Source organism: Schistocerca cancellata, chromosome 3 (genome assembly GCF_023864275.1).
Source record: "Schistocerca cancellata isolate TAMUIC-IGC-003103 chromosome 3, iqSchCanc2.1, whole genome shotgun sequence".
In the NCBI taxonomy this organism is placed as follows: domain Eukaryota; kingdom Metazoa; phylum Arthropoda; class Insecta; order Orthoptera; family Acrididae; genus Schistocerca; species Schistocerca cancellata.
The window spans coordinates 952,439,634-952,460,605 of NC_064628.1; the positions used below are offsets into that span (position 1 = coordinate 952,439,634).

The following is a 20,972-nucleotide window of genomic DNA, read 5'->3' on the forward strand; positions in this document are numbered from 1 at the left end:
TCCCCATTTTCCACAAAGACAGCACACTCCTTAATACTGCATGCAGTGCACGGGATCTGACTAGCAGTCACTCCTCACCAGGTGATGCTGCTATCTCCTGGGCGGGCTTATATTGATAGTAGGCCACTGGTCACAACATCCTGGCTAATGAGTGTATATAATAGCTTTCTTTTGTTGGCTTGGCAGGCCATCTCACCACTGAATGGCAGGGATGTTAATATTCATGAGTTGCCTCTCCACACGAACTCGCCCCTGTGAGTTTACGCTGTCTGCTGCACCTACTTTCCTGTTGCTGTTTATCACCATCTTTCAATGTGTCTGTTCATTGAGTACTGCTACTTCAGGAGCAATGCCACCACAATACTGCACTTAAACTACTTCATGATGTGTACAAATTATCTCAGAGTAGCCTACTGACTTACAGATTTGATGATGATGGATAAAACGTAAGATTGCATCTTTTCGATTTGTTGTTACAAGCAAACATTTTTATTTATTCATTTGTAAGACTGGAAAAACAAATTTCAATGGTTAATACAAGAAACTGAATTTCTAAAGAGATGGCTTCAAATCTCTAACATCCATTGTCATTTAGATTTTTTGCAGTTTAACTGGATTGTAGAAAGCAGTTACTAGGATTGTTACTTAACAGAATAACACAGTCAGTTTCCTTGCCAAACACTGTCCAACTGACCTCAGTTTTTGTTTTTGTGGCCTTATTGCACTGCTTCAGAAAAATGATAGCTGTAAGAGGTGAAATTTTCCTTCTTGAAATGTTCGAGAAAATAAAAACAAATTCAATAAATCCATTCAGTATATTGTTCCTTTATTGGTTTGGGGTTCTAAGAGTAACTCATCTTTAGAGCCTTTATTTTTCCCCACTCCCTCTCCTACTTGGATAGTTTTCGTTGTAGACTACTTTGGTGCATAGAATCTTTGGTTCATTCACATTTTCTGTTTTTGTGTTACAGAACAGAAAATAGTTCTGAAGAAATATCAGATGCAGATGCTGCAGATCATGTTAGTTTAACACCTGACCTTAATGATAGCGGAAATGTGAGCAATAATGCCTGTAATGCACTGAAACGTATAAGATTAAAGCAGAATAATGGAAAACCTACCCGCGACACAGAGCAAGAAGAAAGAACAATTTTTGTGAAAAACCTTCCACACACTTTAAATAAAAAGAAGATAAAGAAAATCTTTAAAGAATTTGGTGAAATTGAATCAATAAGATTAAGATGTGCTGCTGTGGAGGACATAAAAATCTCAAAGAAATTTGCTGTAATCAAGAACAAATTTCATGCTGAGAGATCAACTATTTCAGCATTTGTTCGTTTTAAACTTAAAGAAGATGCATTATCTGCACTAGCTGCAAATGGAACACTTGTTGAAGATCATCACATATTTGTGGATGAAGCCTTGAACTCAAATAAGCATGATCAAAAGAGATCTGTTTTCTTAGGAAATGTTCCATTCTGTAAGTTGAAAGGTTTTATTTTTCCCCATATATATTATTTTACTCATATAATATCAAGTGTATTGTACTTTGGCATCTTTTCTAATTAAAGCAACTGAAGAAGAAGAAATTTGGAGAATATTTGAGAAATGTGGTAGGATACTGGACATCAGAATTGTAAGAGACATGAAAACTGGTATTGGGAAAGGATTTGCTTATGTCACCTTTGAGGTACGTATTTCAATTCTGAATCGTTGCAATTCAGAAAACTTTCTGGTATTAGCGGGATTGAATTTTATTTGTAGATAATCACTTACGTACAATGTGAACAATGAAATATTCTATTTAATTTTCCATGTTTGCTTTTATGCAGACTTGCAACATGCTGCCACCTCTGCTGTATGAAGTTCTAAAGAACTCACTCTTATGACTACTTATTATTGTTAAAAACTTTCTAAAGTATACTATGCTGTGGTAGTTATGAATGACCAGTGTGCTGTTATGGTTTCTGAGCTAGACTACATAAACAGCAATCTATTGATATTTTCTTCAGTCTGTAGTAATGTATATCTCATAGAGAAATGCCTCTATTCTTGCCTCTCATTGGTTATTTGAAACTATCATTCCTTTGGTTATGAGAAATAACCCATTACCACCCTGCACATTATAGAGGAAAAGCAGTGTGGTTGGAACTGCCACTGTTTTAGACTTCATCCCAGGAGCGGACTAGCACATATGACTAAAGTTATAACTGAGGTAAGTGCCTGTCGGAATGCTGCGCTGACACCGCTTGTTCACTGTGTCAGCCCACCCAGCCAATGAAAGGCTTTAGGTAACCACTGAGTGCTGAGAAAACAGGATATGTGGTTTTGGCACGAGCTGAAATACTGTTTAGCGCCTTGGCCCAATTGTTTTCTATTGTGTGTTCCAAATAATTTGTAACTTTTAATAGTTTCATGCAGTGGAGAGCAGTGTTGCAAGTGCTCGCACGTAGGATGCCTCACTCCTGGTTTTCGCATGTAGTCATTAAACAGCTCTCAATGAAGTATTAATTAATAAGCAAGCAATACCGAACAGGGAACCTGTATTATTAAATATTTTATAACTACTAATGATTGTGGTGTAAGGAGTGACACTTGCACAGGAAGAATCATTACTGTCTTTAGACACAGAAGTTGTCTTGAAATTGTTAAGGATTGCTGGAATATAGGTTGTAGGGACAGTTGGTCCTCTTGGCCCCATGTATCTGCAACGGCATGGGTATTTATCACATTACTTTACATCTACGGCTATATAAGTTTTATAGGGCGTAACTGAGCATGATATGGAGGAAGCTTGATTGTGCTCTGACTTTTCACCATACCAGTTTAACTTGATAGTGTAGGGTTTGTCTTTTGCAGCTTTAAAAATGTTTATATTGGCCTTATGTCAGGTTCAGTCTATACTAAAAACAAAATATCCGCTTTCCTCTACTGCTTTGTTACTCATTTCTTCATAGCACATGCCAATTACTGCTACTGTTGAACACGGGGAAACATTTTGGAGCAGAAAATTAGAAAACCATTCCGTGAAAACTGGCAGTATTTTATTACCTTGTGGTAATCTTCTTTTCTGGAATAAAAGAGCAAAAAAAGTGTGAAATGAAGTCATGACTTGAGTCAGCATGAAAGACAGTTATCCCGTAATCCTTTCATATTGAACCTTTTTTTGTTCATTTGGCCATAAAGTCTATTCATCCTTTTGTCAATATAAAATTTGCATAAACCTATGTATCATCATCTCTGGGCAGGGACTACTCAGAAGGACATCATTATCAAGAGAAAGAAAACTGGCGTTCTACGGATCAGAGTGTGGAATGTCAGGTCCCTTAATCGGGCAGGTAGGTTAGAAAATTTAAAAAGGGAAATGGATAGGTTAGTTAGACATAGTGGGAATTAGTGAAGTTCGGTGGCAGGAGCAACAAGACTTTTTGGTCAGGTGAATACAGGGTTATAAATACAAAATCAAATAGGGGTAATGCAGGAGTAGGTTTAATAATGAATAAAAAAAAAAGAGTTCGGGTTGGCTACTACAAACAGCATAGTGAACGCATTATTGTGGCCAAGATAGACACGAAGCCCACGCCTACTACAGTAGGAAAAGTTTATATGCCAACTAGCTCTGCAGATGATGAAGAAATTGATGAAATGTATGATGAGATAAAAGAAATTATTCAGGTAGTGAAGAGAGACAAAAATTGAATAGTCATGGGTGACTGTAATTCGACAGTAAAAGAGGAAGAGGAGGAAACGTAGTAGGTGAATATGAATTGGGGCTAAGAAATGAAAGAGGAAGCTGCCTGGTAGAATTTTGCACAGAGCATAACTTAATCATAGCTTACTCATGGTTCAAGAATCATGAAAGAAGGTTGTATACATGGAAGAACCCTGGAGATAGTAAAAGGTATCAGATAGATTATATAATGGTAAGACAGAGATTTAGGAACCAGGTTTTAAATTGAGAGACATTTCCAGGGGCAGATGTGGACTCTGACCACAATCTATTGGTTATGAACTGTAGATTAAAACTGAAGAAACTGCAAAAAGGTGGGAATTTAAAGAGATGGGACCTGGATAAACTGAAAGAACCAGAGGTTGTAGAGAGTTTCAGGGAGAGCATAAGGGAACAAATGGCAGGAATGGGGGAAAGAAATACAGTAGAAGAAGAATGGGTAGCTTTGACGAATGAAATGGTGAAGGCAGCAGAGGATCAGGTAGGTAAAAAGACGAGGGCTAGTAGAAATCCTTGGGTAACAGAAGAGATACTGAATTTAATTGATGAAAGGAGAAAATACAAAAATGCAGTAAGTGAAGCAGGCAAAAAGGAATACAAACGTCTCAAAAATGATACCGACAGGAAGTGCAAAATGGCTAAGCAGGGATGGCTAGAGGACAAATGTAAGGAAGTAGAGGCTTATCTCACGAGGGGTAAGATAGATACTGCCTACAGGAAAATTAGAGACCTTTGGAGAAAAGAGAACCACTTGCATGAATATCAAGAGCTCAGATGGAAACCCAGTTATAAGCAAAGAAGGGAAAGTAGAAAGGTGGAAGGAGTATATAGAGGATCTATACAGGGCGATGTTCTTGAGGACAATATTATGGAAATGAAGGAGGAGGTAGATGAAGATGAAAAGGGAGATATGATACTGCGTGAAGAGTTTGACAGAGCACTGAAAGACCTGAGTCGAAACAAGGCCCCGGGAGTAGACAACATTCCATTAGAACTACTGACAGCCTTGGGAGAGCCAGGTCTAACAAAACTCTACCATCTGGTGAGCAAGATGTATGAAACAGGCGAAATACCCTCAGACTTCAAGAAGAATACAGTAATTCCAATCCCAAAGAAAGCAGGTGTTGACAGATGTGAAAATTAACGAACAATCAGTTTAATAAGTCACTGCTGCAAAATACTAACACGAATTCTTTACAGACGAATGGAAAAACTGGTAGAAGCCAACCTCGGGGAAGATCAGTTTGGATTCCGTAAAAATGTTGGAACACGTGAGGCAATACTGACCCTACGACTTACCTTGGAAGAAAGATTAAGGAAAGGCAAACCTACGTTTCTAGCATTTGTAGACTTAGAGAAAGCTTTTGACAATGTTGACTGGAATACTCTCTTTCAAATTCTGAAGGTGGCAGGGGTAAAATACAGGGAGCGAAAGGCTATTTACAATTTGTACAGAAAGCAGATGGCAGTTACAAGAGTTGAGGGGTATGAAAGGGAAACAGTGGTTGGGAAGGGAGTGAGACAGGGTTGTAGCCTATCCCTGATGTTATTCAATCTGTATATTGAGCAAGCACTATAGGAAACAAAAGAAAAGTTAGGAGTAGGTATTAAAATCCATGGAGAAGAAATAAAAACTTTGAGGTTCGCCGATGACATTGTAATTCTGTCAGAGACAGCAAAGTACTTGGAAGAGCAGTTGAACGGAATGGACAGTGTCTTGAAAGGAGGGTATAAGATGAACATTGTACTGGTTGTTACCTATCTCGTTTCTTGATAACTGAATGATGTGGAATCTTACGCGGTATATTGTGGTAGCACCACATTCGCACCACGTGTTTGTAATAAAGAATAATACGAGTAGTTCCAGCACAATTTCAGCAAGGCTTATTTATTAGTAGCTGCTGAAAGATTACACACTGCAGATCTCGTTTGTTTAGGGGTTTTCGAAGTTTTGTCTGCAAAATCATTACTCTAACAAGCATGGTCTGGGTTTTCTTCTTGTTTGAAATAAACACTACCGGATTCGAATTACTTTCGGCTAAAAATAATATTTATTCGTACTTTTTGTTTAGTCACTACAATCACGTAAACACATCCATCTCCCTCCAATACTGACAAAGAAGTGGCGGGCAAGCCAACATGTGCCCGGAAGTTGCAGACATTCCTGCATTCCAGATTCTTTGGTCTCCCGACTCCAAAGACACATATAAATAAATACACATAAATATACAACATTTAAATCTCAAACAAATCCATTATTTATCATAAAAGAAAATATTCATGACAGTTAATTACATTACAATAGCCCACCAGGACTTACAAGTGTACCCTGGTCCACTTGTCAGTCCGATACAGAAATTGCATCATTGTCTTGTATACCACTTTTTATCACAATTGTAGTAAACTGTTTATTCTTTTATCAACCATTGACTTCCTCCTTTGTCTCACAACATAGATTACATAAATACATATATCGATTTGTTGCCCAGAAATTTACTATAAAATAATACTAAAGTTAAAACATTTTCTCATAGTAGAACAAACATAGTACCTATATTATCAGTGAGGTTGCAAAAGTATTTCAATTCAACAACACTATTCTCTCATGAGACTTGTAAATTATGTGATATCAAAATTAAGAAACAAAATAAGCCAAGAAAGTATCTGTGTTGTGTTATAAACAGAGCTGAATAAAAACAGTTATGGTGAGCATGATGTAAAACAAAAGCACACTTGCTTATACAAGAATATATAGTCTATTAACTATGCAATTTTTTAAAGCATTATGGTTTATTTAAGTGAATGAACAAGATTTCAAAATTTATGAGATTTGCTATTCTCAAACTGTTAGGGTGGGTGACATGTCTTGTCTCCTAGCATCATCAGTAAAATAAAATCCCTTATTTATCAAGTTTACATATTTTGCAATTCATTAAATACTGTACAATTACTTAAACAAGCACATAGGAATCATGAAATCTAATCTTATAATAGAATTATGTGACAATCAGTCTAGATACATCATCATTTTGTCTTTACATGGCATAGTGTGGTGACTGCATTTTTTTTTTCTTTTTTCTTCCAGCAAAATTCTTTCCAGATAAAGGCATGTTTGTAAGCTTAGTTAGCTCTTTTCTCAATATACGGCTTCAAAGAAACAACATTCCTAAGACCAAACAGCTTTCTCGACTTGGGATATACTAATCGGTACGCATTTGGATGGGGGTTCTCAATAATCTCAAATGGCCCAATGTAAATGTCAAAGAACTTCTTGAGTTCTGCTGTTAGTAACTTTGATCGTTCGTGGGATTTCACTAAGACATGGTCACCTACTCTGAAAGTGGTAGCCTTTATTTTCCTATTATGTCTGTTTTTCCTAGCTTCACCTAGTTTCTTCATGGTTTTCTTTACAATCTCTTCACGTTCTTTCATTGATATTAAGCTACATTGTGGAAAGTCTATTAATTCAGAAATAAGATTTGCTGGTCTGAGATGAAACATAATTTCATATGGTGAAAACCCAGTAGAGCTATGCTGCAAGCTGTTCATGATATCCTCGAAGTTGTTTACATGGTCGGACCAACTAGGATGTTTGTGACTACAATACGTCCTACAAAGTCTCCCTATTTCTCTCATGTACCTTTCTGCTGGGTTTGAAGATGGGTTGTACACGGATATCAAGATATGTTTTGTGTTAGTTTTTTCCATGAATGCTTTCCAGTTTTTTGAAACAAATTGTGAACCATTATCAGATAGTATAGCTTTAGGTTTCCCTACACTCTTGAAGTAATCTCTCTCAATTTTTGCAATGATCTCTTTACTTGTAGCTTTTCGCACAGAATAAAGTTTAATTAGTTTGGAAAATATATCAACCATGACGAATATAAAACAATGGCCACCTTTGCTTTTAGGTAAAGGTCCATAAAAGTCTACAGCTACTAAATCTAATGGTTTATCTGGAATGATGTTCTGCATTTCTCCCTGACATGTTCTGTTGCTTACTTTTACTCTTTGACATTTGTCACATGTTGATATTTCGTTCCTCACCTTCTTTACCATGTTATAAAAGTAGATATTTTCTTGTAACTTTTTTACACATTTCTGTATTCCACAGTGACCATAACTCTCATGGGTGTACCTTATTAATTTGTCTGCCTCACACTCTGGCCAACATAGCTTCCAATTGTCAGAGTCCACATCTGTTCTTCTAAAGAGTGTTCCCTTAAAGACCTTATAGTACTTGTCAAGTTTATCATACCCTCTTTTGCCTAAACAGTCCTTAACCAATTTCCAATTAGGATCGTTATTCTGTCCCCTCCTGATGTTATTGCAAAGTGTCTTTATGAGCTTTTCATCTTGGATTCCCTTCATGTATCTTATTTTAAATTCCTTTTCTTCCTCTTGATCAAACATTTCCTGATCTCCTACTACTGGTAACCTGGATAAAGCATCGGCTACTACATTTTCTGATCCCTTAATATACACAATTTCGTAATCAAACTGTTGCATGAACATTGCCCACCTGGTTAATCTACTGTGATATAGTCTACACTCCTGCAAGTAACTTAAAGCTTTGTGGTCTGAATAGACTTTTATCTTGTGTCCTAACAGGTATGTTTTAAATTTTGTAAACGCCCAGTGTACTGCGAGTAATTCTTTTTCTGTGACAGTGTATGTTCTCTCATGTTTAAGTAACATTCTGCTGGCAAATGCAATTGTACAATGAAGATTTTTTTCATTCACAATTTTCTCCTGAAATAGTTCTGCTCCTAGTCCATAATCGCTACTGTCAGTGTGAAGACAAAATGGCAAAGTAAAATCTGGTCTGTGTAAAAGACTGTTCTTACAAAGTTCATTCTTAATTTTATCAAATGCTTTCTGGCACTCTTCAGACCAATTCCATGGAGTATTTTTTCTAAGTAAGTTGCTTAAACATGTTACATTAAGGCATTGTCCATTTATATATTTTCGATAGAATCCACAGAGTCCGTAGAAAGACTTTAATTGTTTCCGGTTTCTAGGAGATGGAAAGTTTACGATAGATTTTATTTTCTCAGGATCTGCACTTATCCCTTCCTTAGTAATGACATGACCTAAAAATTTGAGTTCTGACACACCAAATTTACATTTTTCCAGTTTTAATGTCATACCACCTCTTCTGAGTTTCTCACACACCTTTTTCAGTAACTTCAAATGATCCTCCCAACTTTGATTTGAAACTAATATATCGTCTACATAAATTGTTAATTCTGACACAACTTCTTGGCCAAGTACATAGTCTAGTGCCCTTATAAATTCGGCGACTGATGAGTTTAATCCGAAAGGCACTACACAATACTGGTAACATCTCCCATTGTATAAGAAAGCAGTGTACTTTCTAGAACTAATTGCAAGAGGTACTTGATGAAAACCTGAAGTTAGGTCAAGGCTTGACATAATTTGGATATTTTTAAATTTATATAACAACTCATCGATGTTCTCTGGGTGGTCAGTTTCTCTGTATAAACATTTGTTTAACTGTCTGGAATCTAGTACTAATCTGACTTGTCCATTAGGTTTATTTACAGTGACTAAGGGATTATTATAAGGGCTTATACTCCTCTCAATGATTTCACACACTTCCATCTTTTGCAATTCTTTCTCCACTGCTGCCCTTTTCGAGATTGGAATACTGTATGGTTTTGTAAAGAAAGGTTCATGTGGCTTCAACTGTAAAGTACATTGGTATCCAATTACTTTACCTGGTATATTGCTAAATACATCACTATATTCCCACAAAAATAATTTCAAATCTTGTTTTTGGTTCTCAGTTAGTTCTCTAGCCTCGACTACTTTTTCATTTACTAACTTTTCAAACTCTATCTCATCTGTATCGAAATCTGTGACATGGCTTTCAATGTACTTACCTTCTTTTGTAAATTCAATACTGTTCACAGTCTTATTCATACAAAACACATTTGATTGAAGAAGTTTCGTAGTGATGACTTCACCACTTGGTAGAGTCATCATTAATTTCTGCCCTGCCCAATCAAATGCTGCACTTACTTTTGTTATCCAAGACATGCCTAGGATAAAATCCTCTGTGAGATCAGGAATGACGAGACACCCATGTGACCATGATACTCCTTCAATTTCAAAAGTAATAAAAGCCTGACTCCTTATTGATTTACTGTGCTTCCCAGTAGCACCTCTTATTTTAATTCCTACCACGGGTAACTCGACATAATCCTTATTAGTTTTCAGTTTTTTACTTAATGATTCTGATATCCCAGATACTTGACTTCCTGTGTCTACTAAACACTTTCCTTTCCATGATCCTATCTGCACATCAATAAACGGACTGCTTACATCAAAGTCAAATTTTTTGTTAATATTCTCATGTAATAAGTCATCTTCAATTTCACTGAACCCATATCCCTTTCCAGTATCCTTACCTGTATCATTACTACCAGAGTTATATGCTGTTATTACCCTAATTGCATTTTCTTTGGCCTGATTACTATTTATGAATATTTCATTAATCCAACTACATTCGTTTGTGCTATTGTGTGTCTCTCCTTTATATTTCTCTCTTAACATTTGTGCAATGTGATACTTAATTCTATGCCACCAGTCTGGATACAAAGTTTCACATATATCAAGTGTTACCTTTCTGAAATTTTCATCATCCTTAACGGCACTACTGTTAACCCATAAGTTAAACAAAAATTGCTCACTATCTGACATTTCATCATCTACTCCCCTAATGCTGTTAAGATTACCTGCTGTCAATTCCTTCTCATTTTTCTTCCATGTATCAAGATCAAATAACTCATTGGCTGAAATTCTGGCATCCTTATCATTCAAATTGTCAACTGTGTTCATGTGTACCTCGCTAATTTCATTACTATCCTCTTTTATATTAGTAATCCCTAAAGCTTCCAACTCCTCACTTACACCAATAAAACATCTATCTTCGCTACTATCCTCAATCTCCTTTTCTTCCCAATCAACATCACAAAAATTATCCTCTTGATCCTCTGCACCCTTACCTTCAGTATGCAGATACACATTTAAATCATCCTTACTAGGTGCTCTTTTCATTCCTAGCCCACCAGACTCTTCCATAAGTTCTCCAATTCCTAATACACTTTGATCATTTGAACAACTATTTTCCAGCAAGGTGCTCCTCTCAGCCCACTCATAGAATGAATCTAAGTTTAAGTCTTCACAGTTTTCTAAGCAATCAGTGTCTTTAAATAACTTACCTTTTGTTTCTGGTTTATTTGTATGACACATATTATTTGTAACAGATACTACATTAATGGGATAACACTTCTCTTTAAAATAATTACTCATTATGTCACAGGTATCCTTCTGTTTAGTTAGACAGTTTGGGTTGGCCCTTTCTATTTGTGTATAAGTAGCTCCTACCTTGCGGACCGCCAATGGAGCCCTATTCAGTTTTTTAACTCTTGTTCAGTTCTCCCAATACCATTATGATTATTCCACTCCTTTGGTTTATTTCCAAAGTGCCTGTTACCAAATTGATTATGACTATTTCCATATTGACCCTTGTAATGGTAATTGTGTCCTTGTGATCCCTTGAAGTTGTACTGGTGATTTCTCTGATGAGAATCACTACTTCCAAAACTGTGTGGTTCCTTTTTATCATGTTGTGTGTTTCCCCAATTTGTATGCCCTGTCTTTTGAAAATGGTTTTGACTATGGTGTGGTGGTTTACCTGTTTTCTCAATAATTCTGTCTAGTTTGTCAACATATTTCAAAAACTGATCAATTGTGTCATCTGGGCCATAAGCTAACTCCCACTGTAGTTCACACGGTAGCCTCCTTTTAAGTGCATCAATTTGAGTGAGTTCGTCAAAAGGTTTGCTTAGGTGAGTGAGTTTCCTTAACTGAATTCTGCAAAATTGCTTCATGCTACCAAATTCATGTTTATAAACAGGTCCATTCAAGAATTCGCTTTTTATTCTTGCTTGTTCTGTTTCTGACCAGAATTTACTTAAGAACCTCTCCTCGAACTCTGCAAAAGACATTCCCTCAGTACAATAATGATTAGTCCATGACAATGCTTCACCTTCTAGAAATCTTTTCACAAATTTAATTTTCAAATTATCATTCATATTTGGAAAAAAGTTATCCTTGCAATGCTGCAGGAAATCTACCGGATGCATACTGCTCTCGTCTGAAAAGTTTTTTACTGGAATATTGTACCACAAAGTGCCAATATTGTTCGGCAAACTATTGGTGACCATATGGCTACTAACACTTTCAAGTTTCTTAGTGATGTCATTAATACTACTTTCTAAACTCTTGACTTCATTTTTGTTTATCTGATTATTTACATCTATTTTTTCAGTGATAATTCCTATCTTTTGTTCAAATTTGCTTTCTACTTTAACAATTTTATCGTCTACAAGGGAAATACGATCTGATACTGTTTCTTCTACTTGTTTGATATCTGAATGCACAACTTTAAACGCATTATGGATTTTCTCTCTACCTGTACTAACTTCAGTTTTCAGATTTTTTACTTTTGCATCTACATTTTTAACTTTTCTCCCGACATAATTGACCTTACCCGTGATCTTAACCATATTACGACTCAAACTAGAAATTTTTGCTTCTACTTTTTGAAAGTGATCGTCATTTTTCTTTTCATATTCTTTAAACTGTTTTTCAAATTTATCACTCATGAGCTTAAGAGTCTGGTCTAACTGAGCAGCGTTGTTTTGCTCCATTTGATCCAAACGAATCTCATTAGCATCGAGTCTGTCTTTAATATTTCCTAACCACTGTCCGTTTTGTCTGTTAGTGTCATCAATTGCCTTAAATTTTCCCTCCATATAATTCATTATTTTTGATATCATGTCTTTAACTTCATTCTGTCTTTCCGTGTGAGTTTCAACTTTGTCTACAGGATTCGGACTATTACTGTTGCATTCAGTTTCGTATGATAAATTTACATCTGTACTAGCGTTGGCGACACCGTCGTCAACACCTTCCTCTTTTACAATAGTCATCTTTTTACACAGGAATAAACAAAACACAACAAATTTATCTTTTCTAAAGGATACTAAACTATTTTACTCACAGTTTACTTATTTTCTTATAAGATCTTCTTTGTTGATTGGTGCGTGATGTAATTCACAACACTGAAACACTACACTTATATGAATATTGCTTTTTTGGTTGCACTACACTTTACACTTTTTTCTTCTTTCGTGACTAATTGCGCCGTTATTCTTGCTCCAGTAACTGCATCCCGTTGTCTTGAAGGTATCAGCATTCGACTTCCTTTGTCTTGAAGGTATCAGCATACGACTTCCGTTAACATTTTCAGCCAGGATGTACGAATTCTGTCGTTTTCTTCGCAATCTCGGTGGTAGTTTATTTCGGTAACATTTTCAATAATCCCGGACGACGCCACCATATTGTACTGGTTGTTACCTATCTCGTTTCTTGATAACTGAATGATGTGGAATCTTACGCGGTATATTGTGGTAGCACCACATTCGCACCACGTGTTTGTAATAAAGAATAATACGAGTAGTTCCAGCACAATTTCAGCAAGGCTTATTTATTAGTAGCTGCTGAAAGATTACACACTGCAGATCTCGTTTGTCTAGGGGTTTTCGAAGTTTTGTCTGCAAAATCATTACTCTAACAAGCATGGTCTGGGTTTTCTTCTTGTTTGAAATAAACACTACCGGATTCGAATTACTTTCGGCTAAAAATAATATTTATTCGTACTTTTTGTTTAGTCACTACAATCACGTAAACACATCCATCTCCCTCCAATACTGACAAAGAAGTGGCGGGCAAGCCAACATGTGCCCGGAAGTTGCAGACATTCCTGCATTCCAGATTCTTTGGTCTCCCGACTCCAAAGACACATATAAATAAATACACATAAATATACAACATTTAAATCTCAAACAAATCCATTATTTATCATAAAAGAAAATATTCATGACAGTTAATTACATTACAACATCAACAAAAGCAAAACGAGGATAATGGAATGTAGTCGAATTAAATCGGGTGATGCTGAGGGAATTAGATTAGGAAATAAGACGCTTGAAGCAGTAAAAGAGTTTTGCTATTTGGGGAGCAAAATAACTGATGATGGCCGAAGTAGAGAGGATATAAAATGTGGACTGGCAATGGCAAGAAAAGCGTTTGTGAAGAAGAGAAATTTGTTAACATCGAGTATTCATTTAAGTGTCTGGAAGTCGTTTCTGAAAGTATTTGTATGGAGTGTTGCCATGTATGTAAGTGAAACATGGATGATAAATAGTTTAGACAAGAAAAGAATAGAAGCTTTTGAAATGTGGTGCTACAGAAGAATGCTGAAGATTAGGTGGGTAGATCACATAACTAATGAGGAGGTATTGAATAGAATTGGGGAGAAGAGAAGTTTGTGGCACAACTTGACAAGAAGAAGGGACCGGTTGGTAGGACATGTTCTGAGGCATCAAGGGCTCACAAATTTGGTACTGGAGGGCAGCGTGGAGGGTAAAAATCGTAGAGGGAGACCAAGAGAGGAATACACTAAGTAGATGCAAAAGGATGTAGGCTGCAGTAGGTATTGGGAGATGAAGAAGCTTACGCAGGATAGAGTAGCATGGAGAGCTGCATCAAACCAGTCTCAGGACTGAAGACCACAACAACAACAACAACAACAACAACATGTATCATCAAGCAGTGTGATGCCTTCAAATGTAGTTCTCTGTTTTGTTTACTAAAAAACCCTTTATTTTACTCCAAGAATGATCACAGCTTTTTTATTGAAAATGCAAAAGCTGAAACTGCTCGTGAGGTAGCAGCAATTGGAGTCCTTAGTAATCAGTTCGGTACACAGTTGCAGAGTAGTAGTACTCACCAAACATGAAGAAACTAAGGTTTGTTTTTCATGTGCATCCTAAGCCCGACCCTGCCACAAAAAGGACACATTGCCTTATGTATTGGAAAATTATTTCTCGTATGAATTCCACATGCTTAACTGGTGATAACGTACTCGCCTCTAATGCAGTGGGCCCAATTTCTATTCCTGGCCGGGTTAGAGACTTTCTCCACTCGTGGACTGGGTGTTGTGTTGCTTTCCTCTGCCTCTCGGTGATATGTGTAACATTGTCATTGAAGTGAAACGTAAACACTATAGCACAGAATTGGTCATGACTCAACGATGTACTTGCAGATCCTGATGCCAAAACGTGTGTGTTGACTGAGTTTGGACGATCTGAGGGTGCACATATGCAAAATAATACTGAGACACTAGTAAATTTCAAGTAACTTCACCACATAGCCTTTATGCCATACAGTTTTTTTTTTAGACTGCATTCGTTTCATTTTGCAACAGTGTTGTCAGCATACTGATTTGTTTCACATTTGATGTCTCGAATCGTGCAGTTGTCAACAAAATAATTAAAATAATGAAACTCCTCAGCGGCACCTGAAAAGATTGGGGCTTCAATGACTTCTTCCTGAAAACTGACAGTTGTGGCTGATTGTCTAGTTCCCATCGTCTTGCTCTCTTTCGCACATGACCAGGTACCAGAGATGGTGACTAATGGTCTTTACCACTATCTGTATAGAAAAATAATGTGTAAATCAGTATGTGTAAGTCTCAATGGTACTGAACGAGTGCACAGTGTTCACAGTGCAAAACACTTGACAGACAACAGACAGACATACATGAAACATCTCTCTTTCTTTCTCATCTGGAGATACGAATTCTCTCTGTCAGTATTTTTAATTTCTGACCCTGTATCCTAATATAAAATATCTTAAGATATAGGACTCCTTCAGATTGCTACTCTCCATTTTGATCCACAAGAGTGCCTGCAAATGAACTACAGATAACTAAGTCTTGTACTTCTCTCATAGCCAATAAGCTCTGGCCTCTGGCTATGGAACAATGAAGTACCTCCACATTACTTGGTCAAACGGGTTTGGAATCGTGCTAAACGTGCTTAAGGACGGAGGTAAAGCTGATGGGATATGCGTTCCGTTGGCATCCCCAGGGCAAGTGCATCCATATGGTATATGGTCACTGTGCCATAAGTGTTAATTTAGCTGTGGATTCTTGGGTCCCCTCTTTGTCTTTTGTCAGATGACAATTTAGCTGTGGATTCTTGGGTCCCCTCTTTGTCTTTTGTCAGATGACTATTCAAATATTGCTGAAACCATTTGATTCTTTTTCACTCTCATCAGATGGCCTGCCCATTGAAATCATAAATCTACTATGCTCATTATTGCTGCTTGTTGTGAAAACATGTTGATTTGTGTTTTGTCTCTTCTCTTCAAGCATTGTGATCCTTCGTCATAGTGTGGACTTTTCCTTGTTGGCAATTTAAACCCTAGAAAGCCCCTGAGGGGACTCATTGCCCTTTGGCAGGTTCGTGCTCGGCTACCACGGGTCCCCAGCTGTTGCAGTATCTTCTCCTTTCCGCGCCGCATATGTAACCTCTTGTTCTTTGTCCCCTCCCTTGGGAAACACGTCTCGGATGTTTTCGGGAATGTGTTCTGCATTTTCGGTAGGCAACATCAGAACAGTCTCTCCAATGTTTTTCCTTCCTTTTTCTTTCATCATTCCCCTTCTCCTATCCTTCCTCAGCTTTGGTGTTTGAGGACTCTCTTTCTCTTCTTCCTCCCTGTGTGCTCCTGAAAGCCGATCTGTGTATCTGACGTGTAACGGGTGACTGGGTAACATGTAATTCCCAGCTCAGGGTCGACAGGGCCCATAACAGGCTAGGGTGATAGCCTGAGCTGCTACCTCCAAAATTGCTGAATGGTCCCTCTGTCAGGTGTTCGTGAGGTGTGATCTGAGGTGTGGACGGTCACCTAAGGCAGATGCGTCCCGCTCTGAGGGCTGTCCACGAGTTGAAAGGAGCATGCCATTGGAGACGCTGGCAATCTTGGGGAATTTCCACGCATTGAGCCAATTGTCGTCTTCACCTTCAATGGCCACTAAACGTAAACAGAATGGAACTCGACGACTCAAAGACCCTCCCAGCTGCACCACAGTTACACGTGGTTTCACACACTGAAAACAGTCAGTCCTTTGCATTGGTAAATCCACTGATTATTCGGAAAGGTGTTGATAAAATTGCCGGCCCTGTGGAAAGTTGCTCTCATTTATGCAATGGCACTTTGCTTTTGGAAACTACTTCTGGTTCTCAAGCACAGCTGCATGCAGCTTCACTCCTCTACAGCTATCCTGCTCATGTCGAGGCTCATCAATCGTTAAATTCTTCCCATAGTGTTATTTACACTGGGGTACTTCATGGTCTGACAGATGTAGAAATCCAAGTGTACCTCTCTGTTCAGGACGTCATTGCAGTCTTTCGGGTCACAAGCGCTCTTTTTCTCCCTTTTGATACAATGGTGCTTCTATCAAAGGTCAAAGCAGGCTATGAAGTTACGGGAGATCCGGGTGAAGGAAAAAGTGCCTTACCCTGTCACTCGCAAGTTGTTGGTTAGTCGGAAACCTTGCGTTCTACCATCCTGCACTTGCAGTACTGTTCTTGCTCCACGAAGGACATGGCCATGCAGACATGCTACCTCAAATTCAGAACCATGATTGTACAATCACTCAGTGTCACGGTAGCCTCCCTGTCCCCTCCTCCAGCTGTGCAACAAACTACTAAATTTTTGCCGCTTGGGGAGAAATCATCTGCTACACAACTGGCAGGCTGGAAAGGACAGCAAGAATACTCGCGTACAGACCTTTTACGTACCTCCACCCAACGGTCTTTTTCTTTACTGACTCGGAGGTTCTATTGAACGGTGTCGCTACATGATACCCTCACCCGGCTGAACTCAGTGATGCCGGTGCGCACCGTCAACCATTTTTCTGCCCTGGTCTCTGCGGACTGACAGAGGGAGAACGCCATTGCCTCTACAGATCTCTTGGTGCGCAGGATCCTCCAGCCTCTCCGCCCTGTAGCAGTGTCTTTTTAGGCTGACATTTGGCTTGTCGCTGAGGTAACACTCCTTCATTTTTTTTCCTCCTTCCCTTACATCTTCATGACTCCCCTCTAATGGAACATTCACAGTCTAGGTCCAACAAAGAGGAATTGCAGATCCTCTTGGAATTGCGGCGTCTGCTTGTTCTCTGCCTTCAGGAGACAAAATTGCATACTCACAACTGCTTCGAACTCTCGCATTTCCTTCCAGTCCCAATTAACCTTCCCACTGTCGATGGCATTCCAACTCGTGAGGGAGTCATGCTGCTCATCTGGTATGATATTCATAATCAAACCATCTCCCTGAATGACCGATGGCCGTAGCAGTCTGGTCCCTTCAATCCCACAAACCAACCCATCTCCCTGAATACCTGGCTTCGAGCTGTTGCAGTCCGCCTTTTCCTTCCTTACTTCACATTTTCTCTCTGTACAATTTACATCCCTCCATCATTTAGTTTCACCAGGGCAGACTTCCCCCAGGTTATTGGGCAATTCCCTTGCCCCTTCCTGCTGATGGGTGAGTTTAGTGCTCACCATCCGCTTTGGGGTTCTCCCAGAACTTGTCAGAGGGGTGCCCTCTTGGCTGACCTTCTCAATCAATATAACTGCATTTGTTTTATTGTGCAAGCACCCACGTCCTTTTCAGACTCCACGGACACCTATTCCCATTTGGACCATTCCTTCTGCTCTGCCCAGCTTGCCCATCGTCTCGAGTGATCCATTCTCTCTTTTACACATACTTGTGTGATCATTTCCCGTGTGCTGTCGATTTGCTAACTCTCCCCCCTCCCCCCTCCCCTCCCTACATGCACACCAAAATGGCAGCCGACTGGAGGCTTCACTCCTCTGTGGTGACCTTCAGTGAACATCTCCCCAGTTATGATGACCAGTTATAATATCTTACAAATATTCCTCTTGAACGTGCCATGTCCCAGTCCCTTGGTGGACTGAGGCAACCCACAATGCAATTCGCATGCGGAGTTGTGCACTCTGTGTTTTTAACCGTCATCCTAAGAGTGCAAACTGCAGTCATTATAAACAGAAGTGTGCACAGTGTTGTCACATTCTTTGCGATAACAAAAAAGTTAGCTGGATATTAACGGTTCCACTCCCTCTTCCTTCCTGTGGGCCAACTTCCAAAGCCCAGTGGAACCAATGCCCATTCCCCAATTTCCGGCGTGACGGTAGCAGATGATATAGTGGATCCTCTTGCTATTTCCAACACCTTGGGCTGTTATTTTGCAGAGATTTTGAGCTCCACCCACTATCACCCTGCCTTCCTCTCTCGGGAACGAGTGGAGGTGGCTCGGGCGATACCCTTCTCTTCTCAGAATCGTGAGCACTTTATAGCGCTGTCATTACTATGAGGGAGTTAGGTCATGCTTTCACTTCGTCCCACTCCAAGGCTGGACATGGTTCACATTCATATGTTGTAGAACCTTTCTCTTGTGGGAAAGCCTTTTCTCCTTCATACATGCAATTGCTTCTGGGCAGCGGGCATGTTTCCCAAATGCTTGCACGAAGTTACTGTCGTTCCCATACCGAAGCCCGGTAAGGACTAACACCTTACTTCTACTTACTGCCCCATTTCTCTCACCAGCTGTGTTTGTAAGGTGATGTATGATTCATGCCCAGCTGGTATGGTGGCACAAGTCTTACAATTTACTAACCACTACATGATGTGGATTTCGAGCACGCTGTTTTGCAGTTGATCACCTCGTTGTGATGCTCACCTGCTTTATTTCGTCACTGATAGTCCTCGGTGTCGAAATACTGCGTTGTTATACTGGCTGAAAAATTGGTGGTGGAAGTTCAACACTGACTACTGTAAATGATGACACTGACAGTTGCATAGTTCATTTCAGTTTTCACTTTTCGCAGTCCCCCAATATTACACAGTTACATAGCCAGTTCACCATTGGTGAATGATAATCCCCATTAATAGCTTGAAAACAAACATCAGCATACTGCTACAATAGTTTGATGTTGAACATCTATGAGCAGTAAATACCTAACCACACAATTCACAGTTCTTGCAGAATAATAAGGTAAGTGTGACACTATTTCTGAAATAAATTGAACAGACACTGTCAGTGTTTTAACACATGGCCTATTTGTGTTACACTAATTCCATTGTTAACGCATTATTGTTACTTGAAACTGATACAGACTCCCTGTCTGAAAATCGGCCCTGGACTGACTGTTTTGGGACCAAAAATCGGGCCTTTATATATCCTCAGAACAATAGACACTGACACTATACATTGTCCGATATAAATTAAATTAAAACTGAACACATTGAAAATTTCCTCCTTTTAAACAGTTATTTCTACCACAAAGGTTAGGCCGAATTATTTGTTTAAATAATGAAATTAACAGATATAGTTATACAAACAATACTCTTTACAAACCTCCTAATTATTTTAAAATTAATTAAGGGCTGAGTTTGCTAATATGTTTCTTAATAGAAACAAATAAATACTTCAAGAATTCTTATAGTTTTTCTTCCAAATGTTTATAATTACTACAGAACTTAATATTTGTTTATAAGTCAACAGTAGAACACGCTATAACAAGTGATATTAACTGGGACTAGTCAAAATAAGTTAAGAAAAGAATTACATACACAAAACTAAGCAAAAATTAGATCTGGTGTTACATGTCTTAAGACTGAGGGCCAACCTTTCTCTGTTATGAAAATGAAGATTATATTCTTCTTTGTTAGTGGTAATTAGTCGAAAATGAATTTAAGGAGGCAGATGCCAAAACAAGAGATGAAGTAAAGAGATCCATGCTTGCTTCGCCACATCAACGCTGTCAACCCATGTCATGAATGGTTTTTTGCAGAAATACCAGACTGTGGCATTGTTTTTCGATTTGGAGAAAGCCTACAACACCTGCTGGAGGACTGGTATCCTCTGTACTCTCTATACATGAGGTTTCAGAGTACGGCTTCCCGATTTCCTTCAGAAATTTGTAAAAGTCACAATTTTCAAGTTATCTGTGGATTTGGCCTTGTTGAACACATTTATCCAGGAAAATGGTGTGCCTCAGGGTTCCATCCTGAACGTCCTCCTCTTTGCTATCACCATTACCCCTGTTGTAGCCTGTCTCCCACTGGGCATCTCCGGCTCCCTTTTCGATGACGATTTTGCCACCGTGGCAGTTCTGCATGGACTTGTCTCCTTGAGCAACGTCACCGGCATTGTCTGGATTGTCTTTACTCTTGGAGCCATGACAATGGGTTTTTGCTTTTCCACTGACAAAACAGT

At 38.7% G+C, this 20,972-nt stretch overlaps 1 protein-coding gene across 2 annotated transcripts in view; it reads left to right on the plus strand.

The window, feature by feature from the left end:
- Positions 1-20,972, plus strand: part of LOC126176018 (RNA-binding protein 34) — a 110,775-nt gene that overhangs the window by 62,472 nt on the left and 27,331 nt on the right. For both annotated transcript variants that reach the window (XM_049923140.1, XM_049923141.1), the window contains exons 3-4: positions 972-1,480; positions 1,572-1,690. In XM_049923140.1, coding sequence (XP_049779097.1) covers positions 972-1,480; positions 1,572-1,690 — 628 coding nt within the window. The remainder of the gene's footprint in view (positions 1-971; positions 1,481-1,571; positions 1,691-20,972) is intronic.